Here is a 27512-nt window from a genome sequence, read left to right as displayed (position 1 = left end):
CGGTCTGTTCCCGGCCTCCTCCCACTTTTATGAATAGGGAACCTCATCCACTTGTCTCCAGTCCTCCAGAACTACTCCTGACTCTAAAGCATTGAAAAGGTCAGCCACTAAATAAAATGAAGTAGAAGAAAATAACATGAAGGACCTAAGCAATACCTCTTTGGAGTCTTGTGTCATGCTCCACTGGAAATGATCCTCCAAACAGGTAGCACACTCAGGAGCAAGGTCAGAAAATATTCCTTCCCTGCGAGTCTGGTGGGGGTAACGTTTCACCTCCTCCTGTGAATCGGCAGAGACTGCAGGGCTGGGATCAGGTCACAGTTATGCATAAGGGAATGTGCCAGAAGGAGATACCTTTTCCTCTTTTTTAGGTCAAAACATGGGACAGAGCGCTTAGATTTATGTATTTAAAAGTTGCTTTTAACTGGATCTCTGGGATATCAGCCCCTCATTAACAGAGTAGATGATGGCAGAAACTGACTGAGCGGCCCCTCCAGTCTGCCCAGAAAACATGAAAGGCTCTGCCTAGACATTTGGGATGTGCAGGATCCGTCTCCCCGTTACAGAACGCCTCCTATTCACTGCCTGCCTTGAATAGTCCCTTCTGGATGCCTCTGAATTGTATTATTCATTCATTTTCAGGAAATATCAAGATGTCAGAGCCCTAAACTGCAGTGCGGGACATTCCTGAGGTTAAATCTTTTCCTTTCATTTCCAGAGGCAGCTGCGGTTCCTGAATCTCTTAAAAAGAAAGACGTGGTTGAAATTCTGTCCCGTAAAAAGGCGTACAACACATGTAAGTAACTTTACGCTGAGTGTGGAAGATGCCCTTTGAATTTTAAATTATAATTTAAAAAAAGAGTCGTTTCCCCAAAGTTCCTCTTCCAGGCTTCTCTGTTGCCAGAATGAGATTTGTCCGGATTGTTAGGGGAATGCATTAATTTAGAAAAATGCAACAATCAGCTTGCTAAATTTAGCATCCTTTCAGAATGAAACAAAACAAAACCACCAACACAATTTGTTAAGATTTTCATTCTGTTTCAAAAACAGCAGGAACTTGCCTGCCCAGTGTCCAACCACCTCTGCCACCACAAAAAGTCAGCACTGCCCACCCAGCCTTCCCCAATGTTCCTTCACCCGCTCCAGACACCACTTACCCTTCTGTGGTGTCTTCAAAGTCTAAATGGAGTTTGTTATACAGGAGAGGATTGTACAGCAGGATGGTGCCAGCCTCAGGGCTGCCCGGCTCCAGTTTGTGATACGGGAGAGGATTGTACAGCAGGATGGTGCCAGCCTCAGGGCTGCCCGGCTCCAGTTTGTTATACGGGAGAGGATTGTACAGCAGGATGGTGCCAGCCTCAGGGCTGCCCGGCTCCAGTTTGTTATACAAGAGAGGATTGTACAGCACGATGGTGCCAGTCTCTACCACGCTCCCATATTCTACACACCTGTACCATCCTCTCACATTCAGCACACGTACTCTGCTCTTACATTTAGTAGACGTGTAACGCTCTCCCATATACAGCTCACCTGTACTGCTCTCCCATGTTCTACACACCTGTACCCTGCTCCCACATTCAGCACACCTGTACCCTGCTTCCACATTCAGCACACCTATACTGCTCTCCCACATTCAGCACACCTGTACCCTGCTTCCACATTCAGCACACCTATACTGCTCTCCCACATTCAGCACACCTGTACCCTGCTTCCACATTCAGCACACCTGTACCATCCTCTCACATTCAGCACACGTACTCTGCTCTTACATTTAGTAGACGTGTAACGCTCTCCCATATACAGCTCACCTATACCGCTCTCCCATATTCAGCACACCTGTACTGCTCTCCCATGTTCTACACACCTGTACCCTGCTCCCACATTCAGCACACCTGTACCCTGCTCCCACATTCAGCACACCTGTTCCACGCTCACACATTCAGCACACTGTACCCTGCTCCCACATTCAGCACACCTGTACTGCTCTCCCACATTCAGCACACCTGTACCCTGCTTCCACATTCAGCATACCTATACTGCTCTCCCACATTCAGCACACCTGTACCACGCTCACACATTCAGCACACTGTACCCTGCTCCCACATTCAGCACACCTGTACTGCTCTCCCACATTCAGCACACCTGTACCCTGCTTCCACATTCAGCACACCTATACTGCTCTCCCACATTCAGCACACCTGTACCACGCTCACACATTCAGCACACCTGTACCCTGAAACATAGAAACATAGAAATGACGGCAGAAGAAGACCAAACGGCCCATCCAGTCTGCCCAGCAAGCTTCACACATTTTTTCTCTCATACTTATCTGTTTCTCTTAGCTCTTTGGTTCTATTTCCCTTCCACCCCCACCATTAATGTAGAGAGCAGTGATGGAGCTGCATCCAAGTGAAATATCAAGCTTGATTAGATAGGGGTAGTAGGGGTAGTAACCGCCGCAATAAGCAAGCTACACCCATGCTTGTTTTACCCAGACTATGTTATTCAGCCCTTATTGGTTGTTTTTCTTCTCCCCTGCCGTTGAAGCAGAGAGCTATGCTGGATATGCGTGAAGTATCAGTTTTTCTTCTCCCCTGCCGTTGAAGCAGGGAGCTATGCTGGATATGCGTGAAGTATCAGTTTTTCTTCTCCCCTGCCGTTGAAGCAGAGAGCTATGCTGGATATGCGTGAAGTATCAGTTTTTCTTCTCCCCTGCCGTTGAAGCAGAGAGCTATGCTGGATATGCGTGAAGTATCAGTTTTTCTTCTCCCCTGCCGTTGAAGCAGGGAGCTATGCTGGATATGCGTGAAGTATCAGTTTTTCTTCTCCCCTGCCGTTGAAGCAGAGAGCTATGCTGGATATGCGTGAAGTATCAGTTTTTTCTTCTCCCCTGCCGTTGAAGCAGAGAGCTATGCTGGATAAGCGTGAAGTATCAGTTTTTTCTTCTCCCCTGCCGTTGAAGCAGAGAGCTATGCTGGATATGCGTGAAGTATCAGTTTTTCTTCTCCCCTGCCGTTGAAGCAGAGAGCTATGCTAGATATGCGTGAAGTATCAGTTTTTCTTCTCCCCTGCCGTTGAAGCAGAGAGCTATGCTGGATATGCGTGAAGTATCAGTTTTTCTTCTCCCCTGCCGTTGAAGCAGAGAGCTATGCTGGATATGCGTGAAGTATCAGTTTTTCTTCTCCCCTGCCGTTGAAGCAGGGAGCTATGCTGGATATGCGTGAAGTATCAGTTTTTCTTCTCCCCTGCCGTTGAAGCAGAGAGCTATGCTGGATATGCGTGAAGTAACAGTTTTTCTTCTCCCCTGCCATTGAAGCAGAGAGCTATGCTGGATATGCATTGAAAGTGAAGTATCAGGCTTATTTGGTTTGGGGTAGTAACCGCCGTAACAAGCCAGCTACTCCCCGCTTTGTGAGTGCGAATCCTTTTTTCCACATTTCCTCTTGCTGTTGTAGCTTAGAGCGATGTTGGAGTCACAGTAACCGTGTGTATGTTTATTGAATAAGGGTATTATCTCCAGGCAGTAGCCGTCATTCTGGCGAGTCACCCACTCTTGGACGGCCTCTTGATTTTATGGATCCACAGTGTTTATCCCACGCCCCTTTGAAGTCCTTCACAGTTCTGGTCTTCACCACTTCCGGCACATCTTCACCACTTCCAGCACATCTGTTCCACGCTCACACATTCAGCACACCTATACTGCGCTCCCATATTCAGCACACCTTTCCCATAGATAGTCACACAGATAAGAGCTTTGTACTAGATGTGTAAATCTATATTTCCTAGAAACCTCAAATTAGTTTCACTGGGATGCTTTACAGATTTGCCTCTCACTGCTGCCCACACTTCAGATAGCAAGTCTAGAACCTTGCATAATCAATACATCTTGAAGATATGAAGATGCTTACCACACATTATAAGGAGAAAACTATCTGTAAATGTAGGGCAGGGTCTCACTGGGAATCTGCGGTCTCTTTCAACAGCCATTCTTCTTGCTCACCTGAAGCTCTCCCATCTGGAGCTGCGTCACATTCTTCTGAGCATGGAGAATGAGCGCCTGGAGCCCGCACACATTAAGCAGCTTCTTCTCTACACACCTGATGAGGACGAGATTAAAAAGTATCATCAGTTTCGACAAAGTCCCAGCAAGCTGACTGAACCAGACCAGTTTGTGCTGCAGGTAAGGAGCGTTCTTCTTACTAGAAGTATAGAAGTAATACTCTGCTTTCATTATCTGGGATTTGAGAATAATACTGTTCTGATTACCTGAGGTGTGGGGGTAATGCTATTCTCATTACCTGAGGTGTGGGGGTAACGCTGTCCTCTTCTCATTACCTGAGGTGTGGGGGTAACGCTGCCCTCTCATTACCTGAGGTGTGGGGGTAACGCTGCCCTCTTCTCATTACCTGAGGTGTGGGGGTAACGCTGTCCTCTTCTCATTACCTGAGGTGTGGGGGTAACGCTGCCCTCTCATTACCTGAGGTGAGGGGGTAATGCTGCCCTCTTATTACCTGAGGTGTGGGGGTAACGCTGTCCTCTTCTCATTACCTGAGGTGTGGGGGTAACGCTGCCCTCTCATTACCTGAGGTGTGGGGGTAATGCTGCCCTCTTATTACCTGAGGTGTGGGGGTAACGCTGCCCTCTTATTACCTGAGGTGTGGGGGTAATGCTGCCCTCTTATTACCTGAGGTGTGGGGGTAACGCTGCCCTCTTCTCATTACCTGAGCTGTGGGGGTAACGCTGCCCTCTCATTACCTGAGGTGTGGGGGTAACGCTGCCCTCTTCTCATTACCTGAGGTGTGGGGGTAACGCTGATCTCTCATTACCTGAGGTGTGGGGGTAACGCTGCCCTCTTCTCATTACCTGAGGTGTGGGGGTAACGCTGATCTCTCATTACCTGAGCTGTGGGGGTAACGCTGCCCTCTCATTACCTGAGGTGTGGGGGTAATGCTGCCCTCTTCTCATTACCTGAGGTGTGGGGGTAACGCTGATCTCTCATTACCTGAGGTGTAGGGGTAATGCTGCCCTCTTTTTACCTGAGGTGTGGGGGTAACGCTGCCCTCTCATTACCTGAGGTGTGGGGGTAACGCTGCCCTCTTCTCATTACCTGAGGTGTGGGGGTAACGCTGATCTCTCATTACCTGAGGTGTGGGGGTAATGCTGCCCTCTTTTTACCTGAGGTGTGGGGGTAACGCTGCCCTCTTATTACCTGAGGTGTGGGGGTAACGCTGCCCTCTTATTACCTGAGGTGTGGGGGTAACTCTGCCCTCTCATTACCTGAGGTATGGGGGTAATGCTGCCCTCTCATTACCTGAGGTGAAGGGGTAACGCTGCCCTCTCATTACCTGAGGTGTGGGGGTAACGCTGCCCTCTTATTACCTGAGGTGTGGGGGTAACGCTGCCCTCTTCTTCTTGTCTGTCATACTTTGTTCAGAAAAGGAGAAAGGAGGAAGAGCAGAAATAAAGAAATGACAGAGGAGTTTGAGCGAGAACAGAGTGTAGTGTGTCCTGTTGCAGGTCAGTCTAATGACCACTCAGCACAATGAGGGTTATTTTCAGAAGCCATTTACCTAACTAAATAGACTGAAAACTGCCCACCCTGTGTCGGGGTACGTGTGGGAATGAACCAGGCAGGGAAAAAGCAGATGGGCTTGGAGGTGGGATTAAGTCAGGGGAGGCAACAACTCACATAGTTTTGCATTCTGAAAACTTTTCAAGGGAGAAGTTCCTGCAGAAAAATAAGATGCAAACCTCTGCTGGGTCTTTTTCCTGGGAAAATGTGCTCGTATTTTGTACTAGTGCGGGTGGGTTTGAAGATCTCCCCAGTCACCAACTAAAACTCTGAAGCTGACCCCAATCTGGCATTAATGCTTTTGGTGCTCAGATGCTCTCTGTTCCGGAATATAAAATGCGCTTGCGCAGTCTTCACTTCAAAGCCACCTTCCAGGAGAAAATGGAGGAGATCAAGGCAAGCTACGACTGCATCTACCAGGCCTCCGCCGAACTCAGGAGCAGCAGGAAATTGGCCAAGATGCTGGAGGTGAGTGGTCCATCCTTGTATTCCTTCACCCACAGGGAACACTTTAAGACTCCTTTTCGGTAGGACTTGGACTCGTTCGCTATGAATACGTAACGCCTCTTTGCAGAGTCCACTATTTATCGCTGGGTCGCCTTGGACAGGCTCTGTCCGTCTTGTTCTTGGTGGTGCCTCTGTGAGGGTTTAACGGAAGAGATTTTCTTCCCTCCCCTCCAGAATATGATTGAGGGTGGTGGCACTGCCTCTCTGACAGTCACAAGGCAGATGAGTAACGCTCATCAGTAAATTGTCTACCTTTAGGGTAAGTGAGCATCTGTCTGTCCTTACAGCTCTCTGAGTCTCAAAGGCTTTCGCTCTCTTTCCCAGGCCTTCACAGTCTTCTCCCTTAGGGATGTGCAGGCAAAATGTATATTTGTGTCGTTTCAGTCTGTTTCTGTTTTCTTTTAGCATTTTTTAATGCACACAGACCCATTTTAGTACATGTTTAACCATTTATTGTGCATTAAAAGTTTTAACATGCACTAATAAAGCCAAACAAAAGAAATGAGAGCAGATCTCTACTCTCTGGCACTCGAAATCTCATCATCATGATCATCAGTTTATTTCTTGCTCTTCCAGCCTGTGAGTTCAACATGTGCCACAGCAGCTCAAGGTCATATTCATAGTCTTACAAAATACAAATAAGGTCAATGACTACATTTGTCATCTCATAAAAAACAAGATAATAAGCACAGATCATCGTCTCATAAAGAAAGATAGGCACAGTTCAATGTCTACCGAGCCTCATAAATTAGGTGTAGGGCAATAGTACTAGTTCTCATAATTCAGATAAAAGTGCAGAGAGCTCTCATAATCATACAAAGGCGCAGTTTTTCAGTATTACAGTGTTAGTATTTTTTCAGTGATTCAGTGTTACATTGCTAGTATTGCAGTATTTCAATGTTTCTGTGTTCCAGTGCCACTGTGTGTTGCAGTGTTGCAGTATTTCAGTGTTTGTGGTTTACTGTTAATATTGCAATATTGTAGTATTTCAGTGTCTCTATGTTCCAGTGCCACTGTTTGTTGCAGTGTCAATGGTTCAGTGTTAGTATTGCAGTATTTTAGTGTCTGTGTTCCAGTGCCACTGTTTGTTGCAGTGTTGCAGTATTTCAGTGTCAGTGGTTTACTGTTAATATTGCAGTATTGTAGTATTTCAGTGTCTCTATGTTCCATTGCCACTGTTTGTTGCAGTGTTGCAGTGTCAATGGTTCAGTGTTAGTATTGCAGTATTTTAGTGTCTGTGTTCCAGTGCCAATGTTTTTTTCAGTATTGTAGTATTTTAGTGTCAGTGGTTTACTGTTAATATTGCAGTATTGTAGTATCTCAGTGTCTCTATGTTCCAGTGCCACTGTTTGTTGCAGTGTTGCAGTGTCAATGGTTCAGTGTTAGTATTGCAGTATTTTAGTGTCTGTGTTCCAGTGCCAATGTTTGTTTCAGTGTTGCAGTATTTCAGTGTCAGTGGTTTACTGTTAATATTGCAGTATTGTAGTATTTCAGAGTCTCTATGTTCCATTGCCAGTGTTTGTGTTGCAGTGGTTGTGTCAGTGGTTCAGTGCTACTACAATACTAACACTGCGTTTCAGTGTCTCTGTGTTACAGTGCCAGTTTGTTTTGGTGATGCAGTGTTTCAGTGTCAGTGGTTCAGTGTTACTGCAATACTAACACTGTATTGCAGTGTCTGTGTTCCTGCAGGTCAGTGATCACAGTTCTAAGATTGCCAGTAAACTAAAGGTACAGAGATTATCCATATATCAGATTCCATCAAGACATGTGTAATAACCATGAGCGGGGAGTTTAGATTATTGCTCACATTGTGCTTGAAAGAGCCATGTTTTTAATACTTTTTGGAAAGCTTGCAGATGAAGGAAAATCCTCTTGCTCCTGTTTCCAAGGCAAGGGCCAGTGCAGGTAGCAGAGATGGTGGGAAGGGGTATATGGAGTCAGGTGACTACTGAGGTAAAGCAGTCTGTGACTTTTCAGACCTAAATCCTTTTCTTGACCCAGCTCTTTTATACTCCAGCTCAGTTGGAACCAGGGCTGGGGTCTGGTGCCATCAGCCTTCATTCACAATAACTCGAGGAAATTCCTTCCCTCAATATCACTCCCCCCCCCCCCCCCAATACACCCTGAGTCACTGCATCACCTGTCCTGGCCAGGAGCCGCCCAGCAGGGCTCCTTCTGGATCCTGCAGTCATCACTGCTGCCACTTCTAGGTGGCACTGTACAGATACATAGAGACAGTCCCTGCTCCACGGAGCGTACAAACCGGTTGACACACAGAGAAGACAAAAGGTTTCTAGCAATCACTTAAGTGATACAGTAAAATCTGTTTAACATGAGAGGGTCAAGATCAGGAAGAGTCAGGGGGTTTCTGGATTTAAAATCAGTTTCAGAAAGGTGGTTCTTTAAAGTAGGACTGAACATGGCCAGAGGTGGATCAAGACACAGCAAGTCAGGAAGGCAATGTCAGGTATATGGTTCCTCAAGACAGAAAGCATTGAGTCTGGGAACAGAAAACATAGAAAGAAAGTATAAATAAATAACTGCAGATAAAGAGTATAAAGCTAACCGAACCCATCCTCACCTTATGCTCAGCTCTACAATCCCTTCCTCTCCCTCAGAGATCCCCTGTGCTCTCTTAATTCAGATCCTGTCCTCATCTCCTCCACCTCCACTGGGAGTCTGTTCCATGCATCCACCACCCTCTCTGTAACATAGAAACATGAGAACAGACAAAGACCGTACAGCCATCCACACACCCCCTCCCTCAGAGACCCCCTGTGCCTGTCCCAGGCTCTCCTGAATTCAGATCCTGTCCTCCTCTCCTCCACCTCCACTGGGAGTCTGTTCCATGCATCCACCACCCTCTCTGTAACATAGAAACATGAGAACAGACAAAGACCGTACAGCCATCCACACACCCCCTCCCTCAGAGACCCCCTGTGCCTGTCCCAGGCTCTCCTGAATTCAGATCCTGTCCTCCTCTCCTCCACCTCCACTGGGAGTCTGTTCCATGCATCCACCACCCTCTCTGTAACATAGAAACATGAGAACAGACAAAGACCATACAGCCATCCACACACCCCGTCCCTCAGAGACCCCCTGTGCCTGTCCCAGGCTCTCCTGAATTCAGATCCTGTCCTCCTCTCCTCCACCTCCACTGGGAGTCTGTTCCATGCATCCACCACTCTCTCTGTAACATAGAAACATGAGAACAGACAAAGACCGTACAGCCATCCACACACCCCTCCCTCAGAGATCCCCTGTGCATGTCCCAGGCTCTCCTGAATTCAGATCCTGTCCTCATCTCCACCACCTCCACTGGGAGTCTGTTCCATGCATCCACCACCCTCTCTGTAACATAGAAACATGAGAACAGACAAAGACCGTACAGCCATCCACACACCCCGTCCCTCAGAGATCCCCTGTGCCTGTCCCAGGCTCTCCTGAATTCAGATCCTGTCCTCCTCTCCTCCACCTCCACTGGGAGTCTGTTCCATGCATCCACCACCCTCTCTGTAATATAGAAATGTGGGAACAGACAAAGACCGTACAGCCATCCACACCCCCCTCCCTCAGAGACCCCCTGTGCCTGTCTCAGGCTCTCCTGAATTCAGATCCTGTCCTCATCTCCACCACCTCCACTGGGAGTCTGTTCCATGCATCCACCACCCTCTCTGTAACATAGAAACATGAGAACAGACAAAGACCGTACAGCCATCCACACACCCCTCCCTCAGAGACCCCCTGTGCCTGTCCCAGGCTCTCCTGAATTCAGATCCTGTCCTCATCTCCACCACCACCACTGGGAGTCTGTTCCATGCATCCACCACCCTCTCTGTAACATAGAAACATGAGAACAGACAAAGACCGTACAGCCATCCACACACCCCTCCCTCAGAGACCCCCTGTGCCTGTCCCAGGCTCTCCTGAATTCAGATCCTGTCCTCATCTCCTCCACCTCCACTGGGAGTCTGTTCCATGCATCCACCACCCTCTCTGTAACATAGAAACGTGAGAACAGACAAAGACCGTACAGCCATCCACACACCCCTCCCTCAGAGATCCCCTGTGCATGTCCCAGGCTCTCCTGAATTCAGATCCTGTCCTCATCTCCACCACCACCACTGGGAGTCTGTTCCATGCATCCACCACCCTCTCTGTAACATAGAAACATGGGAACAGACAAAGACCGTACAGCCATCCACACACCCCTCCCTCAGAGATCCCCTGTGCCTGTCCCAGGCTCTCCTGAATTCAGATCCTGTCCTCATCTCCTCCACCTCCACTGGGAGTCTGTTCCATGCATCCACCACCCTCTCTGTAACATAGAAACATGAGAACAGACAAAGACCGTACAGCCATCCACACACCCCTCCCTCAGAGACCCCCTGTGCCTGTCCCAGGCTCTCCTGAATTCAGATCCTGTCCTCATCTCCACCACCTCCACTGGGAGTCTGTTCCATGCATCCACCACCCTCTCTGTAACATAGAAACATGAGAACAGACAAAGACCGTACAGCCATCCACACACCCCCTCCCTCAGAGACCCCCTGTGCTAGTCCCAGGCTCTCCTGAATTCAGATCCTGTCCTCATCTCCACCACCTCCACTGGGAGTCTGTTCCATGCATCCACACCCTCTCTGTAAAGAAATATTTCCTAAGATTACTTCTGAGTTTATCCTTTTTCACTCTCATCCCATGACCCCTTGTTCTAGAGCCTCCTTTCTTTTGAAAGATGCTCACCTCCTGTGCATGGAAACTTCTGAGATATTTAAATGTCTCTATCGTATCTCCCCTATTCCACCTTTGCTCCAGTTAGCAATGGAGAAAAGGACACAGATAGGAGCAGCTTGTCCAGTAAATGGATGTAATGAGGTGGGACAGAGGGGGAACGGAGAGTGTGTGTGCAGATGCAAAATGAAAGTCCTTGTAGCTGAGAGGAAATGGTTTGAAATGAATGCAGAAGCAGATAACGTTGGTTTTTTTAAATTGACCTCATCAAGGGTAATATTCAGTTACTTGCTCATTTGCAAAGTTAGCCTGATAAACGTAACCGGCTAACTTTAGAGGGATATTCAACAGCAAAGCCGTACTATTGAATATATCTGAGCATCTTAAAATTAAACAAATAACTTATCCGACTAACTTGAGACCTGAGTTGGCCGAATAAGTTACCTGGCTGGATAACTTCTCTGGCTAACAACGCCACTCTGGAACACTCCATGTTGTCCGGCTAAATTTTAGCCACAGAAGTGGCAGAAATATTCAAAAGTCAGCATGCATCCAACTAACTCACAAATTATCCAAATAAATGCCACTGAATATGGATCCAAATAAATGTCCCATGTTTTATGTGCATAAATACCAAATAGAAGATCCCGGCACCATGAACTACAGATTCAGCCCCTAGACTAACACTAGCCCTAGAAACTTTACCCCACCTCTGGCCAGGAGTTAAATTTCCCTGAGTAAAGCCAGCACAGTTTATTACATCAGGGCCAGCATTAGTCACAACTGAAAAAGGTAAGAAGCCCCTTGCAATGCCTAAGCAAGGAAAAATCCTAAGTCTGACTAATTAAAGTCCATGTAAAAGTGAAGAAGCAGACAGGTCCGAGTGGAGCCGAACTTCCTCTGCTCCCATCATAATACGACACTGACAGCTGAAATTAAGGTACATTTCCTGATTAAATCTGGAGAATTCCTGCAAAAATGACACCTTATATAAGGTCTAACAAGCCCAGTATCCTGTTTCCAACAGTGGCCAATCCAGATCAAAGTACCTGGCAGGATCCCAAGGGCTAGGCAGATTCCAAGCTGCTTATCCCAGGGATAAGAAGTGGATTTGCCCACCTTTATAATGGTTTATGGACTTTTCCTCCAGAAACTAGTCCAAACCTTTTTTAAACCCAGCTATACTACCACCTTTCACCACATCCTCTGGCAATGAATTAGAGTTTAATTATGCTTTGAATAAAAAAATATTTTCTGTTATTAGTTTTAAATGTATTACCCAGTAACTTCATTGTGTGTCCCCTGGTCTTTGTACTTTTTGAAAGAGTAAACAACTGATTAATGTTTTCTCATTCCATTCCACTCATTATTTTATAGACCTCTATCATATTTCCCCTCAACCGTCTCTTCCCCAAGCTGAAGAGTCCTAACCTCTTTAGCCTTTCCTCATAGGGGAATTATTCCATTCCCTTTATCATCTTGGTCGCCCTTCTCTGTATCTTTCCTAATTCTGCTATATCTTTCTTGAGATGCGGTGACCAGAACTGCACACAATACTCAAGATGAGGTTGCACCATGGAGTGCTACAGAGGCATTGTGATATTATCAGTTTTATTCTCCGTTCCTTTCCTAATAATCCCCAGCATTCTGTTTGCTTTCTTGGCTGCTGCTGCACACAATGCTCATTGTATGGTTTCTCTATGGATCGATACAGGAACATTGTGATATTCTCTGTTTTATTCTCCGTTCCTTCCCTAATAATCCCCAGCATTCTGTTTGCTTTCTTGGCTGCTGCCGCACACAATGCTCATTGTATGGTTTCTCTATGGATCGATACAGGAACATTGTGATATTCTCTGTTTTATTCTCCGTTCCTTCCCTAATAATCCCCAGCATTCTGTTTGCTTTCTTGGCTGCTGCTGCACACAATGCTCATTGTATGGTTTCTCTATGGATCGATACAGGAACATTGTGATATTCTCTGTTTTATTCTCCGTTCCTTCCCTAATAATCCCCAGCATTCTGTTTGCTTTCTTGGCTGCTGCCGCACACAATGCTCATTGTATGGTTTCTCTATGGATCGATACAGGAACATTGTGATATTCTCTGTTTTATTCTCCGTTCCTTTCCTAATAATCCCCAGCATTCTGTTTGCTTTCTTGGCTGCTGCTGCACACAATGCTCATTGTATGGTTTCTCTATGGATCGATACAGGAACATTGTGATATTCTCTGTTTTATTCTCCATTCCTTTCCTAATAATCCCCAGCATTCTGTTTGCTTTCTTGGCTGCTGCTGCACACAATGCTCATTGTATGGTTTCTCTATGGATCGATACAGGAACATTGTGATATTATCAGTTTTATTCTCTGTTCCTTTCCTAATAATCCCCAGCATTCTGTTTGCTTTCTTGGCTGCTGCTGCACACAATGCTCATTGTATGGTTTCTCTATGGATCGATACAGGAACATTGTGATATTATCAGTTTTATTCTCCGTTCCTTCCCTAATAATCCCCAGCATTCTGTTTGCTTTCTTGGCTGCTGCTGCACACAATGCTCATTGTATGGTTTCTCTATGGATCGATACAGGAACATTGTGATATTCTCTGTTTTATTCTCTGTTCCTTTCCTAATAATCCCCAGCATTCTGTTTGCTTTCTTGGCTGCTGCTGCACACAATGCTCATTGTATGGTTTCTCTATGGATCGATACAGGAACATTGTGATATTATCAGTTTTATTCTCCGTTCCTTCCCTAATAATCCCCAGCATTCTGTTTGCTTTCTTGGCTGCTGCCGCACACAATGCTCATTGTATGGTTTCTCTATGGATCGATACAGGAACATTGTGATATTCTCTGTTTTATTCTCCATTCCTTCCCTAATAATCCCCAGCATTCTGTTTGCTTTCTTGGCTGCTGCCGCACACAATGCTCATTGTATGGTTTCTCTATGGATCGATACAGGAACATTGTGATATTATCAGTTTTATTCTCCGTTCCTTTCCTAATAATCCCCAGCATTCTGTTTGCTTTCTTGGCTGCTGCCGCACACAATGCTCATTGTATGGTTTCTCTATGGATCGATACAGGAACATTGTGATATTCTCTGTTTTATTCTCCGTTCCTTCCCTAATAATCCCCAGCATTCTGCTTGCTTTCTTGGCTGCAGCTGCGCACAATGCTCATTGTATGGTTTCTCTATGGATCGATACAGGAACATTGTGATATTATCAGTTTTATTCTCTGTTCCTTCCCTAATAATTCCCAGCATTCTGTTTGCTTTCTTGGCTGCTGCTGGTTAATGAGCAGAAGATTTCAACATATTTTCAATAATGACACCTGGATCCTTTTTGCTGTGTGGTGACTCCTAATGTGAAACTTTGCATTATGTAACTATAATTTGAGTTTCTCTTCCCTTAGTGCATCACTTTGCACTTGTCCACATTAAATTTCATTTGCCATTTGCATGCCCAATCTTCCTGTTTTCAAGGTCCTCTTGCAATTTCTCACAATCCTTTTGTGATTTAACAACTTTGAATAATTTGATGTCATTGGCAAATCTGATTACCTTACTTGTTGTCCCTATTTCTAGGTCATTTATAAATATATTGAAAAACAGTGATCCCAGAACAGATCCCTGGGGGTCTCCACTATTCACCTTTCTCCATTGAGAAAATTTACCATTTAGACCTACTCTCTGTTTTCTATCTTTTAACCAGTTCCCAATTCACAAACCACCATGTTAGGAAAGGTTGAGCAATTTGATACAGATTAACTGGCAGAGTCCTGGAAATCAGGAGTAAATGTAATACAGGAGCAGGAAAAGGTGCCATACACAGACAGACACACACAGTGCTCACTATACCGCTCAGTACAATTACTGTGTGCAGACACGCACGGTGCTCACTATACCGCTCAGTACAATTACTGTGTGCAGACACGCACGGTGCTCACTATACCGCTCAGTACAATTACTGTGAGCAGACGCGCACGGTGCTCACTATACCGCTCAGTACAATTACTGTGTGCAGACACGCACGGTGCTCACTATACTACTCAGTACAATTACTGTGTGCAGACGCTCATGTACTCATTATATTCCTCAGTACAATTACTGTGTGCAGACACGCACGGTGCTCACTATACCGCTCAGTACAATTACTGTGTGCAGACGCACATGTACTCATTATATTCCTCAGTACAATTACTGTGTGCAGACGCTCATGTACTCATTATATTCCTCAGTACAATTACAGTGTGCAAACACAATGCTCACGATACTCTTCAACACAATTACTGTGAACAGATGCACACGGTACTCACCTTACTCCTCAGTACACAGTAATTGTGCTGACATGCACAGTGCTCAATATACTACTCAGTACAATTTATGTGTGCAGACCCACACGGTGCTCACTATACTCCTTAGTACAATTACTATGAATAGATGCACATGGTACTCACTATACTCCTCAGAACAATTACTGTGTGCAGACACACACGGTGCTCACTATACTCCTTAGTACAAATGTGTGCAGACACAATGCTCACAATACTCTTCAATACAATTACTATGAATAGATGCACACAGTGCTCACTATACTGCTCAGTACAATTTACTGTGTGCCGATCCACAGCTCATGTCCTTTTGATGCTTATGCTTCTCTCCTCATGCAGTATGTGAGATATAATAAGATATGTGTACACATAGTATAGATTTAAATACAAATATCAGTGCCCTTAGTGTGCCAGTCTGGGAGTGGCATAATGTTGCCCAGTTTGGTTTGCTGCTCCTCTGGGACTTTCTGTCACACCCTATCCTGGTAGTTCTGCTACAATCAAACAATCAGACTTGGTAAACATGAGACGTAAATGCCACAGCTATGTCACATGTATCAATGGAGTTATTTTCTTTCTAGTTTGTATTGGCAATGGGTAACTATTTAAACAATGGGCAGCCACAGCTCAGGGCCCAGAAGACTACAGGTTTCAAGATCAGCTTCCTGACTGAGGTAAGAAGACAAGGGTGAGATCTGACAGCTCCCTACTCTTCATCTGTCTCTAACTTTCTCTCCCTGGTCCCTACCTACTTCCTCCACTCCCTGCCTGTCGCTCTCTTGCTCATTTTTTCTCCCTATTACTGTCTCTCTCTCTCTTGCTGTCATGCAATCCCTGCAAGTCACTCTTCTTTGATCCCTCACTCCCTGCCTGTCTCTTCCACTCTCTCCTCCTGCCTGTCACTATCTATCCCTCTTCCTCCCCACTTATGTCTCTCATTCACTTCCTGCCTATCACTCTTGTTACCCCCCAGCTCACTCCCTGCATTCACTGTCTCCTTCACCCTCGTTCTGATTGCTGTACACAATCTGTATTACATACTCTGGTTGTGTCGTTAGCACAGAACAGTGTGAGGGTGATACACAGTCAGTGCATAACACACATTGTGTTATGTGCTCTGTTATCCGGGGTATAGAAATCAGAGCTGTCTGTTTATCACACAGTACTGCATGAGGGTGATACACAGTCAGTGCGTTACACACATTGTGTTATGTGCTCTGTTATCCGGGGTATAGAAATCAGAGCTGTCTGTTTATCACACAGTACTGCATGAGGGTGATACACAGTCAGTGCGTTACACACATTGTGTTATGTGCTCTGTTATCCGGGGTATAGAAATCAGAGCTGTCTGTTTATCACACAGTACTGCATGAGGGTGATACACAGTCAGTGCGTTACACACATTGTGTTATGGGCTCTGTTATCCGGGGTATAGAAATCAGAGCTGTCTGTTTATCACACAGTACTGCATGAGGGTGATACACAGTCAGTGCGTTACACACATTGTGTTATGTGCTCTGTTATCCGGGGTATAGAAATCAGAGCTGTCTGTTTATCACACAGTACTGCATGAGGGTGATACACAGTCAGTGCGTTACACACATTGTGTTATGGGCTCTGTTATCCGGGGTATAGAAATCAGAGCTGTCTGTTTATCACACAGTACTGCATGAGGGTGATACACAGTCAGTGCGTTACACACATTGTGTTATGGGCTCTGTTATCCGGGGTATAGAAATCAGAGCTGTCTGTTTATCACACAGTACTGCATGAGGGTGATACACAGTCAGTGCATTACACACATTGTGTTATGTGCTCTGTTATCCGGGGTATAGAAATCAGAGCTGTCTGTTTATCACACAGTACTGCATGAGGGTGATACACAGTCAGTGCATTACACACATTGTGTTATGTGCTCTGTTATCCGGGGTATAGAAATCAGAGCTGTCTGTTTATCACACAGTACTGCATAAGGGTGATACACAGTCAGTGTGTTACACACATTGTGTTATGGGCTCTGTTATCCGGGGTATAGAAATCAGAGCTGTCTGTTTATCACACAGTACTGCATGAGGGTGATACACAGTCAGTGCATTACACACATTGTGTTATGTGCTCTGTTTTCCGGGGTATAGAAATCAGAGCTGTCTGTTTATCACACAGTACTGCATAAGGGTGATACACAGTCAGTGCGTTACACACATTGTGTTATGGGCTCTGTTATCCGGGGTATAGATATCAGAGCTGTCTGTTTAACACACAGTACTGCATAAGGGTGATACACAGTCAGTGTGTTACACACATTGTGTTATGGGCTCTGTTATCCGGGGTGTAGAAATCAGAGCTGTCTGTTTATCACACAGTACTGCATGAGGGTGATACACAGTCAGTGTGTTACACACATTGTGTTATGGGCTCTGTTATCCGGGGTATAGAAATCAGAGCTGTCTGTTTATCACACAGTACTGCATGAGGGTGATACACAGTCAGTGCGTTACACACATTGTGTTATGGGCTCTGTTATCCGGGGTATAGAAATCAGAGCTGTCTGTTTATCACACAGTACTGCATAAGGGTGATACACAGTCAGTGCGTTACACACATTGTGTTATGGGCTCTGTTATCCGGGGTGTAGAAATCAGAGCTGTCTGTTTATCACACAGTACTGCATGAGGGTGATACACAGTCAGTGCGTTACACACATTGTGTTATGGGCTCTGTTATCCGGGGTGTAGAAATCAGAGCTGTCTGTTTATCACACAGTACTGCATAAGGGTGATACACAGTCAGTGTGTTACACACATTGTGTTATGGGCTCTGTTATCTGGGGTGTGAAAATCAGAGCTGTCGTTATTATTTTCTAGCTGAACAGCACAAAAACAGTTGATGGAAAATTGACCTTCCTGCATATTCTTGCCAAATCACTTAGCCAACACTTTCCTGAGCTCTTGGGGTTCGCCAAGGATCTTCCAACTATTTCCCTTGCTGCCAAAGGTAAGGATGGTGATTGCCTTCCTCTCTGAGTGGTACCTAACTGCAGAATGATTTGATAAAAATGCTCATTCAGTGATTATTTTAGAAGAATGTAGACAAAAGCCATTAAAACAGCTCCTCCAATGGAAAAGGCCGTGCTGGGCTTCGTGGCTTCCTGCTCAGACCTGTGCGGTTGCTGGGTAAAATCTCGTTCTTGCACACTCAAGCTAATCTTCAAAGGGAATTTCATTATGGAGTTCTTTTTAGAAATTTGGGGCTGGCTTGTACCTCTGAACTTTGCACCTGCAAAAGGTCTGTGCCAGGATTTCACAGTTTTCACTTCCTGCATTGTATTGTGTTCTCCTCGCCCCTTTTTCCTGTTCACAAGCAGGTGCACTTCTGGCCCGTGAAAGGGAGGGCATGTGGAGCCCTGAAATTTACTCTGACAACAGTTTGGTTACCTGGGAAAATTCCTTTCAAACTGTCTTCCCCCTATTTGGGACAAGAGGGCAATCATTGTCCCATGCCAGCATGAGAGGTGACACTGAATTGTTATCTAAAAACAGTAACATTTCAGTTTCCATCGCTGAGGACGCACTGCTGTGCTGATCATCATCCCAAGCTCCATGCAAGATTCATGCAATCATTGTCCCATGATAGCATGGGAGGTGACACTGAATTGTTATCTAAAAACAGTAACATTTCAGTTTCCATCGCTGAGGACGCACTGCTGTGCTGATCATCATCCCAAGCTCCATGCAAGATTCATGCAATCATTGTCCCATGATAGCATGGGAGGTGACACTGAATTGTTATCTAAAAACAGTAACATTTCAGTTTCCATCGCTGAGGACGCACTGCTGTGCTGATCATCATCCCAAGCTCCATGCAAGATTCATGCAATCATTGTCCCATGCCAGCATGAGAGGTGACACTGAATTGTTATCTAAAAACAGTAACATTTCAGTTTCCATCGCTGAGGACGCACTGCTGTGCTGATCATCATCCCAAGCTCCATGCAAGATTCATGCAATCATTGTCCCATGATAGCATGGGAGGTGACACTGAATTGTTATCTAAAAACAGTAACATTTCAGTTTCCATCGCTGAGGACGCACTGCTGTGCTGATCATCATCCCAAGCTCCATGCAAGATTCATGCAATCATTGTCCCATGATAGCATGGGAGGTGACACTGAATTGTTATCTAAAAACAGTAACATTTCAGTTTCCATCGCTGAGGACGCACTGCTGTGCTGATCATCATCCCAAGCTCCATGCAAGATTCATGCAATCATTGTCCCATGATAGCATGGGAGGTGACACTGAATTGTTATCTAAAAACAGTAACATTTCAGTTTCCATCGCTGAGGACGCACTGCTGTGCTGATCATCATCCCAAGCTCCATGCAACATTCATGCCTTCAGATGCTCTTCCTTAGCAATTCCACACAATAAGTACACACTAAGTGACAAGATCTGCTTGTGCACACCCCCATGGATGTCTACACATAGTGTGTGCTCTTTGGAGGCAAAAATAATCTGAAATAAAAGTGTGTGCTTTCAGGCCTTGCATCTGTCTGCTAAACCTTAAATGTACTACTTTCCTTTCTACCTCTTTACTAAGTTAATCAAAGGATGCTTACGGCGGACCTGCACGAGCTACACAGAAGCATGGAGGAGATGAAGAGCAGCTGCAGGACAGCTCCATCAGCACCAGAGGATAGGTTTCCTGTGGTTATGAGTGTATCCTTTGCCTTGGATCTCATGTGCCATGAGTAGGTGAACCTACTACGCCCATGCCCACAGCTGGAGCTTCACCTGTACCAACCCCGTTCCCCGCAGGTTGAGCCTTTGGGTTCCTGGAGTTGGCAGGACATAGACAAGTGTCCCTTAAGGGACGGTCAGAGAGAGTCCAGGTATAGGCAGAGGTCAGGGCAAGCAGCGAGCAGATGATATCCGGGTCCAGGCCAAGGGTCAGGGCACGCAACGCGCCAGGGGCCGTTCCCATTAACGTCCCATGATCACTGCAGTACCTGGGTTCTCTGCAGTGTGGAACATATACAGTAAGGTATCCCTGTTCTCAGTGCAGTGCAGCAGTGTCTGGGGTTCTCTGTAGTGTAGAACGTGGGTGTCAGTGTCCCTGTTCTCAGTGCAGTGTCTGGGGTTCTGTGCAATGTAAAATGTGGGTGTCAGTGTCCCTGTTCTCAGTGCAGTGTCTGGGGTTCTGTGCAATGTAAAATGTGGGTATCAGTTTCCCTGTTCTCAGTGCTGTGTGGCAGTGTCTGGGGTTATCTGGAGTGTAGAACGTGGGTGTCAGTGTCCCTGTTCTCAGTGCTGTGTGGAAGTATTTGGGGTTCTCTGCAGTGTAGAACGTGGGTGTCAGTGTCTGTGTTCTCAGTGCTGTGTGGCAGTGTTTAGGGTTCTCTGCAGTGTAGAACGTGGGTGTTAGTGTCTGTGTTCTCAGTGCTGTGTGGCAGTGATTAGGGTTCTCTGCAGTGTAGAACGTGGGTGTCAGTGTCCCTGCTCTCAGTGCTGTGTGGCAGTGTTTAGGGTTCTCCGGAGTGTAGAACGTGGGTGTCAGTGTCTGTGTTCTCAGTGCTGTGTGGAAGTATTTGGGGTTCTCTGCAGTGTAGAACGTGGGTGTCAGTGTCTGTGTTCTCAGTGCTGTGTGGCAGTGTTTAGGGTTCTCTGCAGTGTAGAACGTGGGTGTCAGTGTCTGTGTTCTCAGTGCTGTGTGGAAGTATTTGGGGTTCTCTGCAGTGTAGAATGTGGGTGTCAGTGTCTGTGTTCTCAGTGCTGTGTGGCAGTGTTTAGGGTTCTCTGCAGTGTAGAACGTGGGTGTTAGTGTCTGTGTTCTCAGTGCTGTGTGGCAGTGATTAGGGTTCTCTGCAGTGTAGAACGTGGGTGTCAGTGTCCCTGCTCTCAGTGCTGTGTGGCAGTGTCTGGGGTTCTCTGGAGTGTAGAACGTGGGTGTCAGTGTCCCTGCTCTCAGTGCTGTGTGGCAGTGTCTGGGGTTCTCCGGAGTGTAGAACGTGGGTGTCAGTGTCTGTGTTCTCAGTACTGTGTGGCAGTGTTTAGGGTTCTCCGGAGTGTAGAACGTGGGTGTCTGTGTGCTTTCTGTCAGTACTGTGCTGCGTTGCAGGGATTTTCTGCCACAGTTTGTTATACCTTTACCTTCCTGTGCAGTGTTTCCTAGAGAAGACTTTCCCAGTCACTCAGTCACTGGATACCCTACAGCACAAAGCTATGGATGAATTCACTAAGGCTTCTTCTTTCTTTGGAGAGGATCCGAACCTCACTACTACAGAAGCCTTTTTTGGTATTTTTGCTGAGTTTAAGACCAAGTTTGAGGTGAGTTGTTTGCCAAGTTCACAGTAACTGGAGGAAGGTCAGTGTGTCAGCATGAAGAACTCATGAGGATTCTCTTACACGCATAAGATGGTTTCACCTAACATACCAATATAACTTATGATGTTGTGAACCATATTATGCAGTAAGAATGATACCCCTGGCCTTTGTGATTATATGGACAGCCAAGGTTTACTATACGGGCATCAGGAGGAGCCACAGATTTGTCACTCTTATCTGTGTAAGATGTATTTATAAAAGTTCATTCACATGTACCTTTTTGGTCTTATAAGGTGAAGAGTATTGGGGTTTGCATATGCTGTACACTTTTTGTGAATGAGTGGATAACTAGGATATCAGTAAATTATGTATCAGTATGCTGTGATTGGCTGAGGTGGATCCTCTGCAATATATTATGTATCAGTACTACCTGGAGCAACTCTCCCTCTGTGCCGCCCCTGGGTACGGAGGGAATCAGAGTCCCCTGGAGCATGTGGTTATGCCACCCTGGCTGGGACCTCAAATGGCACCCCCTGTTGGGCAACTGAAACATTTGGGTGTCACAGGTCAACATGGCATATCCCGTCCTCCATCCAGACTAGAGTACCCATGATCTTGACCAATCTATTGGGGTGGGGTCTACAGGCCGGGGGGGGGGGGGGGGCCCTGCCAGGTTTACACCCCCTGGGACCTGAGTACAGGCCCTGTCATCAGGAACCCCCCCTCTCTGCCCAACCTGCTCCGATTAGGAGTTTCAGCAGACTGCGGGAGATACCCGCAGTCAATTTTGAGACTGCAAAGAGAAGAGCTATCTACCTCCTCCTCATGCACTACATTGCCATGTCCTCTCGAGCAGACACAGCGTGGAGGCAGGCCCTAGGAGAAGAGCAAGGGCCCCAATGGAAGGCTTTCTATGCAGCACCCATCCCTAAACATAACGGAGCCCTTTGTATTGGCCATAGGCTAGAGGGGATTTCAGGTGCTCCAGCACCAAACCCAGGAGTCAGTACTCCACATCATTTGGTTTTGTCCCTACCTAACCCCCTTCCTCTCTTTCCTATGAAACCTGTTTCTAAAGTTTTGGTTCTCTTTCTCTCCCCACTTTCTAATTTATGGGCGGCAATATGCAGCCATTCTGCCTTGCCAACTACCTCCTGGCCGAGGTCAAAGTATCCATCAGTAGGACCTCAGAGGCGAGACGGGCTAGAGAAATCCCGGCCACGTGCGAGACCTTGTTTAGGTCACTGGTGCACTCCAGAGTGAGGTTGGAGCACTCCCATGCAGTTAACACCAACACATTCAATAAATTCACGGCCGGCTGGGCCATAAATGGTGTTGCTCTGCCTGAGGTACACTCTGCAGTTAAACATCTAGACCTCTAGGAGAGAATGGTCCATAATGATGAGCTAAAGGACACTGATTAGGGGCTCCTCCAAAGCAGCACAAGGTCTACTGGAATGACACAACAAATGTGTAAGTGGTAGATGTTAGATTATACCTGCTCCAACATGCAATAACAATGTATTCTGTATTTTGTGTTACAGAGGGCTCTCAGTGACATCACCAGTGACAGCCAGCAAAGCCCACAGGCGATGTCCCCTCTCACGTGGTGACTCCCTTGCCAGTAACACTGCAGTATACCGGGCTCCTCCTTACAGTATACCACTGTCTGCCCTGTGCTCAATCAGACTCATGGATTCTCGTATTTAACCTTTGGACCTGGCACTGCAAAAACATAAAAGGGGTTTTATCAAGTTGATTTTGCCCCCTAAAGTCTGCAGATGTTTCCTGGACTAGAGGTTCATTCCAGATGTGTTTTCAGGGTGATACAGTCAGCGGTATTAAACAAGACCAACACTGAGCCGCAGCCCCAAGCAAACAAGGAGAAAATGGTGTAATATGTTCCAGAATACCTTGGACATGTATGAAGCTGAGAGATCAGTGCATATAAAGCGGAGCTCAGGACCCATACTTCTTATCTTCTCCTATACGGACTGAGGGATAGTCTTGTAACTCCTTCTCCCTCCACAGCGACAGAGAGAGAGGGGACTGTGGAGGTGCAGGTACTTCACAATAAAGTTTAGCTGCAATTTCTGCACTGCTAGCACTGCAACGTCGCAGTCATGCTTGTGAACTGATGCTTTAAAGCATGCAATACCTCTGATACTCATCAGGTTACTAAAGCAATGAATTAAGTTTCAGCACCAATTCTCAATATGCATAAATCAATTGCAATCAGTTTTAATAAAGTATTTTGGAATACTCTGCTTGGTTAGAACAGTCTGAGCACTGGATCCTGTAAAGCCGGGTAGCTCAGGTTTACTGCCCTTAAGAAGCAATTAAACAGTTCAAGCTGTGAGTGCTGTGGCTACTGTTCATCCCATACAACTGCAGGGTGCATCTCTGCTCGCTGCCGTAGCTTGATTTTTTGCAGCAACTTATGCAAACAAATTGCTCCTTAAAGCTTGTGAGAAGCAGCCTAGTGCTGAGCTTCTGGACCCAGCTGCAGTCCTCCCTCTGCCTGCTGCTTGACTGAGGAGAGCGGGATATTTAAGGGACCTCCCCTTATTCACTGCTTCAGCAGAGGAAATGATAATCTGGGGCCTCAGCTGTACAAACCGATCACAGGGGTGAATCTGCCCCAGAAGTCAGAGACTGTTTTCTGCCAGCAGATCCTAGCAACAGACAAACTGTGCTCTCCCGAACTTTATAGAGAGTTTTGTGGGTATAATGGAGAGAAATAGAAAACATTTCCAGAAGAAATCACAGCAGAGATCTGGGTCTGATGCAAGACTTTGCACTTATCCTGGCAGGTTTACATAGGATTCTGCAGCAATTTCACTCTTTCTCCAGGCATTTGGCCCAATGTGTGTGTCTTATAGACTAGTCCTGGATATTAGGGTATTTGGGATGAAGTGGGACTCCCTAGCCCTGACCAGCATCCCGGTGGATGCGGCATGAACAGTATCGCAATTTAAGAGAGCATGGGACAGGCATGGAGGATTCCTAGTGGAAGGAAAATCAGAGATGAAGTAGACTGCCCTGTGGGCACAATAGCTGAGACTTTCTCTGTCTCCTCCTGTCCCCTCTCGGTGAGCACACATCGGCCACCCATTCCTGCACTGAACGAGAGACCATGGCCTGCCACTCAGACAGAGGTTTCTCTCTTCTTACAATGCAAGGCAGGAAGAATGAAGAGAGGAGCAGTAATTCTCATGATTGTCCTCCCTCCCTGTAGTACATATACTAATAATAATATTGAACTGGGCATTCATGTTTTCAAGCCTTGTGTATCTCTGATTTGTTGTGGACTGTGCAGATAACATTTTCACGTGGGGAAAGTTGAAACAGAAGAACCTCAGGGAATTGCATACACTTTGGGGTTTTCAGAGCACTTTTTTGGATGAAACTTTAAATCTGAGTTTTGCAGCATCCCAGCCTGGTGCACATCTAAATATCTGTACCAGTGACTGCGCTCTGTGCCTCTCTGGAGCCAGGAACTCCGTTCCACCTCAGCAGAGACCGCAAGCACTGAATGACACACAAGGGATCCTGTGCAAAAAAAAGCTTTCAGCACCTTGGCCAGTGTGAGAGAAGCTGGACTCTGGCCCTACTCCCCCACAAAAACAATCCCCAAATTCTGCTGCAATATCTTCAAGGCGTGAATGTGCCAGGGAAGGTGCTTTTATACATCCCTTTTTGTAGCACTCAGACCTTTATACAAAAGAAAGGCAAAAAAATATCTATGCATTTATAAATCCAGATAATGTACTTTTTATCTTCTGTTTTATACTCAAAGAAATCAAGTGTTTTTAAAAGTAGGACACAAGCTTGTGAGTGAGTCCTCTCTGAGGCTGGGAGCTGGGAGGTGAGTGAGTCCTCTCTGAGGCTGGGAGCTGAGCAGTGAGTGAGTCCTCTCTGAGGCTGGGAGCTGGGAGTTGAGTGAGTCCTCTCTGAGGCTGGGAGCTGGGAGTTGAGTGAGTCCTTTCTGAGGCTGGGAGCTGGGAGGTGAGTGAGTCCTCTCTGAGGCTGGGAGCTGGGAAGTGAGTGAGTCCTCTCTGAGGCTGGGAGCTGGGAGTTGAGTGAGTCCTCTCTGAGGCTGGGAGCTGGGAAGTGAGTGAGTCCTCTCTGAGGCTGGGAGCTGGGAGGTGAGTGAGTCCTCTCTGAGGCTGGGAGCTGGGAAGTGAGTGAGTCCTCTCTGAGGCTGTGAGCTGGGCAGTGAGTGAGTCTGCTCTGAGGCTGGGAGCCGGGAGGTGAGTGAGTCTGCTCTGAGGCTGTGAGCTGGGCGGTGAGTATGCGCTATCACTCATCAGTACTGCATGTATGCAGAACTCACCTTCTTCCTAATGAAGAAGAGATGAGTTTATGGTTTTAGCTCAGTTTTCAGCCTCCTTCTTCAGTCAGCAAAGGAATATTGCATCCTACAGAGCAGAGGAGCTGTCTTGTTCCATAGGTGGTGTGCAGACTCCTGATATTTGAATGAGTCTTTATAGAAATCTACTACAAGAACCAATTCACGGCAAAGATGCAATAGACCAGGCAGAGGTCAGCATCACAAATGTTTATGCTCTGTGCAAGTCTGGGTTTTCTCCTTCATTGGAAGCAGACCCCAGGGTTTTTTTAAATTTATTTCTGAACAGCTGGGGGTCACACTCAGTCCTTGCCCAGTCCCATCAGCCCTGGGATGGATTCTTTGAACTGGGGGGTGGAGAATAGACTTCCAGGGCACAAGGCATGGGGGTGACTCTTGTCCAAAATACAGCTGCCAAGCTCTTTTTTTTTGGGGGGGGGGGGGGAAGATACGACCATGCCACTCCCTGTTAAACAAACTCCATTGGTTGCCTTTTCCCTTCTGCGTTCAATATAAAACTGGATGTGTCCCATGTAAAGCCTTCCATTGGGGACCCCTGCTGATTCAGCTCCTCTTTTATTCCCTTATCCTCCAACAAGTGCTCTAAGGATTCCTACAAATAAGGAAATTCATCTGGAGATTACTAGAGAATCATGTTTCGCCCATTCAGGCCTAGTCTTGTAGAACACATTATGCCTTGAGAAAGATTTTTTTTAATTTTGCAAGAATCTTAACACTTTTCTTTTTATAAAAACCTTTCATACTTGATTAGAGTGATACTGTTTTTATGTTCTTCTTGTCTTGTTTTTGTTTTTATTTGCATTGTATGCTGTGAATATATTGTCATGTTATGAGTATATTTTACCGTTTTATTTTCCATAATATTGTAATTGTTTCTGTTTTAATCTGTTTTATTTTATATCATAGAATTGTAAATTACTTTGATTGTATTGAGGAAAGGCAATAAATTAAGTTAAATAAATTAACTAATTAACTAAGAGACCCAGTTTTTGGTCATCTACAGAATTTGGTGCCTTAGGCAGGTGCCTAAGCTACCTTTTCCTAAATCCAGGCTGTTGCGTCCAGTGGCCCGTGGGCTGTCCCTGCAAACCGCTGGCCTTACCTTTATGGCTAGGCCGGCCACTCGGCCTCCCAATGTGGCAAACATCACGTGGCAGCACGCTGCCAGCTTCCACGCACTGCACCTCTCTCTAGGCCTAGGCATGCCCGATGTCACCAGCAGGGCCCTATAAAGGGCACTTCCCATGATGCTCCCTGCCCCAGCAACAGGTTCAGCTACCTTGTGTAGTCTGTATTGTTACGAAGCTGTTCCACTCTTCATCTGCCTTGCCCGTCCCTCTTCCTCGCCCTTGAATGGATACTTAGTTTTGACCCTTGAAATGCCTGATTGCCGCCTGCCTATGAGTCTTGCCCGGCCTTGGATCGCATCTTCAGTCATTAGCAGTGACCCTCGCCAGCACCCAACCTAAGGGGAATGTGGGCTGGTAGAGGTGAAGCCCCAGACTGACCTCTGCTTTGCCTGGATCCTACCCGCAGGCAGAGCCAATCTCACCTCAGCCCAAGAGTCCACAGGTATAACACGGCCCTACTCTTATTCCTAGTTCTCCTCTTCAGATTGCAAATAGGGATCTTTCAGAATGAACAGTGCAGGCAGCAGGGAAAAGTGAAT

General features: G+C 46.3%; 1 protein-coding gene across 4 annotated transcripts in view; it reads left to right on the top strand.

Annotated features, from left to right (window-relative positions):
• Positions 1-26781, top strand: part of GRID2IP (Grid2 interacting protein) — an 80330-nt gene extending 53549 nt beyond the window's left edge. For 3 of the 4 annotated variants that reach the window (XM_029576245.1, XM_029576244.1, XM_029576243.1), the window contains 8 exons: positions 719-796; positions 3984-4180; positions 5885-6040; positions 15730-15822; positions 18013-18142; positions 19748-19866; positions 21310-21474; positions 23016-26781. In XM_029576245.1, coding sequence (XP_029432105.1) covers positions 719-796; positions 3984-4180; positions 5885-6040; positions 15730-15822; positions 18013-18142; positions 19748-19866; positions 21310-21474; positions 23016-23084 — 1007 coding nt within the window. In that variant the 3' untranslated portion in view covers positions 23085-26781. The remainder of the gene's footprint in view (positions 1-718; positions 797-3983; positions 4181-5884; positions 6041-15729; positions 15823-18012; positions 18143-19747; positions 19867-21309; positions 21475-23015) is intronic. The other variant, XM_029576246.1, reaches the window with a different exon arrangement.
• The last annotated feature ends 731 nt before the right edge of the window (positions 26782-27512 follow it).

The sequence above is a fragment of the Rhinatrema bivittatum genome, chromosome 14, assembly GCF_901001135.1.
Source record: "Rhinatrema bivittatum chromosome 14, aRhiBiv1.1, whole genome shotgun sequence".
Lineage (NCBI taxonomy): Eukaryota > Metazoa > Chordata > Amphibia > Gymnophiona > Rhinatrematidae > Rhinatrema > Rhinatrema bivittatum.
The sequence above is the reverse complement of the archived record's forward strand: the minus strand, read 5'-3'. Positions and strand labels throughout refer to the sequence as shown.